The sequence below is a fragment of the Lasiodiplodia theobromae genome (assembly GCF_012971845.1).
Source record: "Lasiodiplodia theobromae strain AM2As chromosome Unknown scaffold_92, whole genome shotgun sequence".
Taxonomy (NCBI): Eukaryota; Fungi; Ascomycota; class Dothideomycetes; order Botryosphaeriales; family Botryosphaeriaceae; genus Lasiodiplodia; species Lasiodiplodia theobromae.
Window position 1 is genome coordinate 1,634 of NW_023336577.1, and position 9,741 is coordinate 11,374.

The 9,741-nt window shown below is 49.8% G+C and overlaps 1 protein-coding gene across 1 annotated transcript; it reads left to right on the plus strand.

The window, feature by feature from the left end:
* Positions 1–893: 893 nt before the first annotated feature.
* On the plus strand, positions 894–2,734 carry LTHEOB_12977 (Dynamin GTPase; the record flags this gene model as incomplete). The annotated part of the gene is made up of 3 exons (XM_035509903.1): positions 894–1,886; positions 1,936–2,463; positions 2,513–2,734. The coding sequence occupies 3 exons, from the start codon at positions 894–896 to the stop codon at positions 2,732–2,734; spliced, it is 1,743 nt and encodes a 580-aa protein (XP_035362913.1).
* Between the last annotated feature and the right edge of the window lie 7,007 nt (positions 2,735–9,741).

Genomic DNA, 9,741 nt, shown 5'->3' on the forward strand with positions numbered 1-9,741 from the left:
ACAACGGGGTCGTTATTTTGCCTTCTATAGATAATATTATTCTAGCGACACTCGAATGTACTACTCCTGTAATAAATGTCGACCAAGATTACCTAACTAGAGTTCCGCTCAGTTCTGTTCACATATCTTTGGCTTAGAATGTCAATTCGTGACGTTAACACTCCCAATCTGTCCCAACTAGGGCGAAACATTACACGAAAAAGGCGTATACCGTTGATTTCAATCTATCATAGATAAAATACAAAGCTGTAGCTATCGACCAGCGAGAAATGTAGAAACTTTGGAATGGGGGCTCGGTAATTCTTTGCTATTTAAGAATGCCAGCTTAAGAAACTGTGCGATTCTCATTTATTACTCAACAGCTTCTATTCCCAGAAATTTACTTATAAAAGCTCAGGTACGCCAGACCGCCAACATCTCCCACTTTCTAAATATCAAGTCGGTTTTGGTCAATGATATCTTTTGCTACCCCCACTATGACGACTTCAGATTCAGTGAGAAGCCAGGAGACTAAGCGCTCGGCTTTTCTAGCAGCAAATGAGCTTCAGTCTACGAAAGCCACACATCGGCTGGATCAGATTAACCGAGTCCGTGCGAACGGGATCGGAGACCATATCTCGCTTCCTCAACTCGTTGTCTGCGGCGATCAGTCTTCAGGGAAAAGCTCCGTCTTGCAAGGTATAACTGGCATTCCATTTCCCCGGCAGGATGGACTTTGCACGAGATTTGCCACGGAGATAATCCTGCGTCACCACTCCTCCGAGGAACGGATCTGCGCTACGATCATTCCTCACGCATCAAGAAGTCATGCAGAGATAGAGAAATTTCGGGCCTATTCCAAAGAACTTGCAAATTTCTCGGAATTGCCAAACGTCATTGCGGAAGCCAAGAAAATGATGCGTCTCCGGGGTGCAGATGGAGTTGTGGAGGGGCCATCGTTCTCCGCCGACACTTTGAGGATCGAGGTGGTTGGCCGCACTGGACTTCATCTGACCGTCGTCGATCTGCCGGGGCTCATTTCTGTCTCCAACGACGAGCAATCCGACGAAGACGTAGAACTTGTCTCCGAACTGGTCGACGACTATGTTAAGAGCTCCCGTACGATCATCCTGGCGGTCGTCCAGGCCAACAACGACATCGCAAACCAGAGAATCATCCAGAAGGCACGCAAGTTGGATCCTCATGGACAGCGTACCGTCGGAATCATTACGAAGCCAGACCTAGTCAATCGTGGGACGGAAGGCAGAATCGCTCTTTTGGCCAAGAACAAGGACACCACCAAGCTAAAGCTCGGCTTTTTCCTACTCAAAAACCCAGGTCCGCTAGAGCTTGACGCCAATTGCTCGGTCGAAGAGCGAAAACGAAGGGAGCTGGCATTCTTCGCGAGCAGTCCCTGGGCGGAGCAGAATCTGGACCCAGAACGCGTCGGCATCGACGCTCTCACGAGCTTCCTCCAGCAGCTTCTCAATGACCACATTGAAAGTGAGCTTCCGAAAGTGCGAAGCGAAGCGTCGGCTCTGTTGGCTCTGACGGAAAATGATCTGGACGCCATGGGAGAGGAAAGGCCGACGGTTGGTCACCATCGCATGTTCCTCACACGGTTGAGCATGCAATTCTTCAACCTGGCCCACGCGGCGCTTGATGGTAGCTATTTGGAACTAGAATCTGGCCTTTCGGACGGGGGAAATGATGTAGATGTTTCACATCGCCTCAGGGCACAGGTCCATATTCTCAACGGGAGCTTTTCAGAGACCATGCGCCGAGATGGGCAAAAGTGGAGGCCGACGAAGAAGCCAACAGATAGCTTCGTGGAGGAGCAGGACCAAATTGCTATGTGTGAAGAAGACATCCTCCCGGAGAATGATTTCGAATCGTGGATCAAGCAGGTTAGTGAACCGTTCAACTGTTCGATACAACCAAAACTCATAACGGCAGGTTTATATGAGGACTAGAGGCCGCGAGCTTCCCGGCAACTACAACCACCTTTTTCTTGCGGAGCTTTTCCGAGAACAGTCAAGCCCTTGGGAGAACATCGCGCGCAAACATGTGGGAAAAGTGGCCGAGCTTGTTGCAAATTTTGTCAACAAGGTCTTAGAAAGCATCATCAGCGAACAGGAGACGCGGACTCAAGTGCGAAAGTATTTAGTAGACAAGCTGGACCGGTGCACTAAGAATGCCACAGAGGAATTGGCCAAGCTCCTTGACGACGAGAAGCGCCATCCTAGCACGTACAATCATTACTTCACTGATAACATTCAACGATCGCGCCAGGACTCTATGCGAGCAGCAATCCAGACCGCCATGAGGAACGCCATATCCCAGGATTGGGGAGGAAGCTTGCATATTAGTAATACATCTTCCGACCGGCAGAAATTTTTTGACTCCCTGGATCGACGAATCGAGGTGGACATGGACACGCAGGCGTGTGATGAAGCTAAGGTTGGCCTGGAGGCGTATTATAAGGTAAAACGATGGTAAATTTCTGGGTATTCTGAGCTAAAATTCTATCTAGGTGGCCAGAAAGACATTCGTTGACAACGTTTGTCGGCAGGTGATCGAACGACATATCCTTTCGGAGCTCCCAGGCATCTTCTCTCCCACAGTTGTGAGCGAGTTCTCGGATGAAGAGCTTACACTCATGGCCTCAGAGCCGCAAAAGCAAAGGGACCACCGGGCGAACTTGCAAAGACTTGCGGAAAAGCTACGTGATAGCATCAAAGAGCTGCGAAACTGAGATTTCGTTACGGTTGTTTCTCTAAGGGGTGGATTATTTCTACGCTTACCTTTCCCACCAAAGTGGCTTCTATTTCCTTTTCTTTTCCATGCCCTCCAGCATATGCGAGCTTGGGTTCTGTATCAAGACTGTGCCAGTCCTATTCGTTACTTGATTCTAATTTCCGCTTTTCGGTTTGTACATCAGAGGAAGAGAAGGATAATGTACTGTGGAGCGAGAAAGGATAATCATTTCAGGAGATTGAAACACAAAGGGCCGAACGTACGGGCCGCTGTTTAAAAATTCCATTAATTTTACACCAAACCAATTGGCAGACTCTCGTGTGAATGCTTCCAGTATACAAATACTATGCTTACTGCTGACGCATAAGTAACATCGATGCACTTCGCATGGTCGACCTAGGGTGCTGCGCGTAATAATCTCATTGTCACGCTGCCTTGGCTGCGGCAATAGCAGCAATATCGCAGGGTTTATTGTGTCAGCTGCGAGCGTTGGGCGAAAATGCAGTGATTTGGGGTTCAAAAAGGTGTCGCAGATGGCTGCTGTTCACTGCAAGCCAGGATAAACCGGCGAGCTATAGCCTTCACGGCTTAGCGTGGGCCGCCTGGACGCAGCATTCCTCGTCCAGGCGGCCCACGTTCCGGCTCCTGGAGCGCAAGTAAAATTTTCGTGTTAGGACGGATTCCAGCAAGCGGAAAGGATGATTCGATACCGGCGATGACTTTTACACAAGTCAGGGTGCTTACAATGAAGGAAGTGACCCTTGTGGCGAGCAATCGTTGTGGGTACCGTGGGCGGCTTCGCTAGAGCAAAGCAAAGGCAGGGGTCAAGCACAGAGAAGAAAAAAAGCCAAAAACGCCGCCAATCGCTCTACCCTACCAAGTCGTTCGGCTTTCTTCCCCACAATGAATCAGAAACACGTGGCCAGCACAACATGGATCTTTCGCCTATCGACAACAACATACTTGATGAATTCAATGCACGTCTATTAGTGCGTGGCCGTTGAAAATCCCTTATATGTGTACGACTGACAAGGCCGGAAGCTGCTGCACAACCAGCTAGAGAGTTCGCCAGCTGTGCCCGAGCTCGAACGGACCGAAGCACTTATTCAGAAGCAGAAGCAGATTGCTGAGAGAGTGATTCAGAGCCTAGGAAAGCTGCAGGAATTTTTCAGCAACCGGAGCCGCCCGCTGCACAGAGGCGAAACTTCGGCATTCCTGGCTAATCCACACGACGACGGACACGACAGAAGTACCATCGCCCTGGAAGGAGCTGATCTCGGAATCGATGCGATACACGACGTCAACATCTGCAATGCGATCGACATAGATCCAAGCGGTGACCAACATTCCATCAGCGCTTTCCTTCGCAATCAGCCGACGCATGACAGCAGCTTCTGCGATCAACTTTGCTATGTGCCGTGCGCCAGTGGCGTAGGATCATGCGACTCATTTCCAATGCTATACCTAGGAAATATGAGTCATGATGTGGCCGAGCCGGAGCACCGCCAATCATTTCTCTCGACCGATTATAAGGCTGGACCCGAACAGTGCGACTCTCATCCGCTCTGGACACCTCTTGTGGAAAGCCCAGATCTCGTGCCTTGGCCGGAATGCCGCAGCAATTCTGACACGGTCAACTCTGATTCGCTGATCAATGCACCTGGGGCATATCGTTCCATAGATGAGCATGATAGCGACCTGGATACTTCTTTTGAGCCGGTCCGCACTGTTGAAACCGCGCCGATCGCAAGTGGCTCTACTACAAGCTCTCAAATCTCTTCCGGCTTCACCACCGCAAATCAGGCAAAATCTTTCTCACTGCTAGACTCCCTAGAGAGTATGAGTCCATACATCAGGGCGGCCAACTCGGCTCACAGACTTCCTGATGGTACTCTGGAGCAGTTTTTCCCGGGAAAATGGCTGAATGACCTCAATATTGCTGAAACTCTGCGAATTTTACTTCCTCTAACGGCTGAGACACTGATTGCAAGCCAGGCCATGCAGAATTATCCGACAGGCAGCCTGGCCCGCAAGTGGGTCCCGACGGATGCACCAGTACCAATCTTAAGACACTCAGAACATTGTACTCATCTATTCATTGCATACAATGTGGTCTATGGTACGTTGGATGACATGGGAAATGCTCGCAACAACCACTGGGTCCTAGTGGCCGTCGATATCACGAAATCCAAGATTCACATTTTCGGCGTTGATTTACGGCTTCATGAGCAGGGAAAGCTGCTAGCAGACAACATCGGTCTCTTTCTTAACAATTGTCGCAACAAAAGGGATCAATGTCTGATCCACTGGTCGGATCCGAATCTTCAGCCGGTAAGTTACTCCAACTGTCTCATGTGGCAAAGCTAAATAAGCTGCACAGCTGTATGAACCCGGCATTGATCCCGACAGCTCTAGCTGTGGGATAGCCGTTATATCACGAGCGGTTTCGTTTTTATATCCCTCTTGGGGATTCAACGCCTCAGAGTTTGCTCATCCGGTCGAACCAGCCAGGCGGCTGAACGAATGGAGATATCTGTGCCTATGCCTCTTTTTGGGCAGATACAGAGTTATTCACACCGAGAATAATCTGGTAATCGATGAACTATCGTCGACAAATCTGCCCCGAAAGAGGCCCGATACTCCGATTCGCAATGAAAGTCGCGAAGTCCGAATCTTTAGGATGTCCTATGAACTGGCCATGAGTTCTCCCGTCAAGACCCCATCAAGGCTCAGCTTGAGGGAGATCCAACAGTTGAAGCCTTGCATTCGTGCTTGCGCCGCGGCGAAGGGATTTCATGAGGATCGAGTCGTTGAGGCCTTTGAACACGCCCCAGACCAACCTATTGAACATGTCCTTCGAGTTTTGCAATGTATGTGTGAGGTTGCAAGCCCGAATATACTCGGACAGCTCAAGCATGCCTTGAGATATAGGGCAAACCGATTACCTCCGCATGACTCTCCCTCTATATCGGCAGATGTGAAGGAGCTTTCCCACCTGCATATTTTGATCAATGGACTCTCTACTGCTGTTCCATTTCTTTCGAGATATGAGACGTTATGCCACTGGATATCCTACTCAGAGCGTTTTGAAGCTGCGGTGGCTTCGAGAGCAAACAAGATGGGACCAGAAAAGCTTGTAAGAAGAAAGGACATGCGCACGATGAGAACGAAAAACGGCATGTCCAACTTACAACCGAAAGTCGTCACAGGTGATCATCCGCCCAATTTTTCGGCAGATCGACTGGTCAGGAAGGAGCTGGAGGAATTATTAGTCCAGAAACATATCGATGCTGAGGAAGCTCATTCCCAGGTCACAAAACATCTGTTGTATTCAAGAAAATTGCGGCTTCTGTTGAGCGGTATCGACACCTGCTGGCTGCTTCTTATACCGGTTCAAGCAGCCCAGCAAGATGTTTTTCTTCCAAAAAACTCGAAACCCATTCTGAATCTAAAGGATTTTGGCGCGCCTAGAACTATAGGAAAACTTGAAAAGCCAATTTCAAGCAACGAGTATGTTTCGAAATCTCACACATGATGTCGACATCTGCTGACAGTCTCAGCTTGCTTGAACAAAATCTGGAGCTGCTTAAATATTTCGGACAGCACCTATTCACCGCACGCCCGGAGCTGAAAAGTTTATGTGAACACGTAACGGGTATTTTCAGCCAGGCAGAGGGCGTTCACCCGTTATGCGCCAAGACGGATGCAACTATTTTTGCAACGAAACCGAAGGATATTGCAGAGCTCTTCGAGCCAACCGGCTCTTAGAGGCCGACTATACCTACTCGGGTTCGTTCCTCTCCAAATTATTGCCTTGACATTGAGTTTACAGCCTTGGCAGATATCAGCTCAAATTGCATACAAGCGCGTTGCAGAGGGTGAGAGTGCATCAGATAGTAGTACCCAAGAGACCTCCTGGTGAAGATAGGCAAGAGAGCAACGAGATAAGCAGTAGTAAGGGTAAGAGTCTCTACGGCGACGAACAATAATACGAACAGCAAGTATTCTAGGTATAGAGATAGCTGCATAGTCACCTTACCGAGGTAGTAGATAGCCACCACTTCTTCTTTCGCGAAGGATAGCTGCTATACAAATAAAAGACATATAACGTATTCCATAAGCGAGATGGCCACACAAGCGAGATGGGCACTTTCCACCGCGGTGCGCCTCTGCTACCTACAACACCAGTTCCTCCACCACGAACAACGGAATCCACTCCATACGAAAGCGGGATCAGCTTAGCCCTCGAAGCTCTCCGAAAAGCCAAACGTCTGAGCGTAAGAGCCACGGCAAAGATCTACAACGCGCAGCGCTCAACACTGCAAAACCGACGCGTCGGCAAGCCTGCACGACGCGATATTCCAGCCAACTCGCGCAAGCTGACGGATCTGGAAGAGAAAACTATAACTAACCATGTGCTCGGGCTATCTACGCGTTCGTTTCCTCCCAGGCTGCGCAGTGTGGAGGATATGGCCAACCAACTGCTCCGCGCACGCGACGCGCCATGTGTCGGCAAGCACTGGGCCTCCAACTTTGTCAAGCGCTAAGCAGAGCTACGTACGCATTTTTCTCGCAAATACGACTACCAGAGGGCTAAATGCGAAGATCCAAAGGTGATTCGCGAGTGGTTTTCGCTGGTGGAAAAGGTGAAAGCCAAGTTCGGTGTACTAGACGAGGATTTCTTCAACTTTGACGAGACTGGGTTTATGATGGGCGTTATCTCCGCAGGCATGGTGGTAACCACTTCGGACGACCGTGGCAAAACCAAGCTAGCCCAGCCTGGCAATCGGGAGTGGGCAACGGTTATCCAAGGCATTGGCTCTCAAGGCTGGCCCATCCCTCCGTTCATCGTCCTCGCGGCTCAACACCACCTCGCCAATTGGTACACGGAGTGCGATCTGCCGCCAGATTGGGTTATTGCGACATCCGATCATGGCTGGACGACGAACGGAATAGGCCTCGATTGGATCAAGCACTTCGATCGCCATACAGCAGCTCGAACAAAAGGCAAGTATCGGTTGCTGGTACTCGACGGCCGCGAAAGCCACCACTCGACCGCTTTTGAGCTCTACTGCCAAGAGCATGACATTATCAGGCTCTGTATGCCCCCGCACTCTTCGCACTACCTCCGGCCATTAGATGTCAGCTGCTTTGGGCCGCTAAAGCAGGCGTACGGTCGTCAAATCGAGGACTTGATGCGCACGCACATCAATCACGTAAGCAAGCTCGAGTTTCTTTGCGCCTTCCGCACAGCCTTTTTTGCTTCAATGACAGGAGAAAACGTGCAAGGTAGCTTTGCAGGAGCTGGGCTCGTGCCGTGCAATCCACAGAGAGTGCTTTACAAGCTAGATGTACGGCTTCGGACCCCGACTCCTCCAAGCTCCCAGCCTAACGCGGCACAATCCTGGGTTTCAAAGACGCCGCATAGCGCTCGAGAGGCCTCTTCGCAGTCAGAATTCACCAAGACTCGTATTTCCAATCATCAGAATAGCTCGCCAACCTCAATGTTCAGTGCTATCAACCAGCTTGCGAAGGTTACAAAGGCTATAATGCACAAGATGGCTCTTCTCCGCGCAGAGAGCTCCTCACTTCGCAAGGCCAACGAAGCATTGAGCAAGCGCCGGCGGGCAAGGAAAACACGCGTGCGACGTGGAGAATCACTTGCTATACAGGATGCGCAGGGCTTGTTGGATCAAAAAGACGTGGATGGGCAGATAGAGCAAGAAATGCACCAGAATGGTAGTCGTGTAGGCGGGGCTCGTACGAACGTTCGACGCTGTAGAATTTGCGGCAAACCCGGCCATAATGCGTGCACCTGTCAAAGGGCTGTAGAGTAGTCTAGGCTATTGAATTAAAGTGAAATTGTAGTATGTTTGCTGTGTTATGGTAGAAAAGCCAGGACTTGATCGATGGGTGTTCGTGGAAAGTGGCCGTCTTGCTTGTGTGGCCATCTCGCTTATGGAATACGTTGATGTTTTGGCTATACGTATCTAACGGTACTTATTAGCCAGGAGAACAACCAGAAATCCATAAATAGTTTCGCCGCCTAATTCCTATTTTGAGGCTTTTACTATTCAGCGATATCAGGCTAGAATGGTAGTGGATGAATGGCGTGTTAATGCGTACAGGACGTCTCTTGTGTGTTAATGGAGGACATTACAGCCCTAAATTAGCGCAATCGTATCTCATGCAGCCCATTCTGTATTATCGGACCTAGACTAGTGCTGGCCTTCGCCGACTTCATTCACTGCTCAGCTTCCGCTAGCTCAAGCCTTTCGTCCAACCGCTTTGTAAGGTTCTCTACGAGCATTTCTACACCTCCCTCATGTAACAGTGCCCCTATGCTCACTTTCATGTCCCGAGGTCTAAGACCTTGATCAAGTCCTTGTTTGATCTCCCGACGCCATACATCTGCAAATGACTCTTTCCAGTCCTTGATGAATGCCGCTGCCTGAGATTCGGTTCTGAACCGTTTGTGACAGGCGCCAGGTATCTCGTCGATTTCATCCAGCGCACCCGTGTTTCCACTACGTCAGGTAAGCATCTTTGTTGGCAACTAGCTGTAGGAATAACATACTACCAGACACGACGGACGCCAGGATTTGCTCCATGAGCAACCGCATAATAAGCCATACAGTTTCTTTCCGGTGTGGTTCCCAATGCCGTCTCTTTGATAATCTCCTTATAGTCGAAGATGCTATTCATCTCCATATACTCGCGGGCTTCTTCAATCGTAAAAAAGGCTTTGTGAGTAGCGGAACAGCCCGTTACTCGCGGGTGCGCGTCTCCCCTATCAAAATCGAGTCAGCATGGTATAAATTACGACTCTCGTGTAGTGTACCACGAAGAAAAGATCGTAGGCTCGTCAATGCGCCCACTAATGACGGCATAATACTCTTTGTTCTTCCTTCTGCGCACAGATCCCATGGTGCAAAGGTTTCGGATGGGTTCAAGGCATTAACAAATTGGTCTCCAGAAACGTCAAGTGGAGCTTTGCGGGTGTGT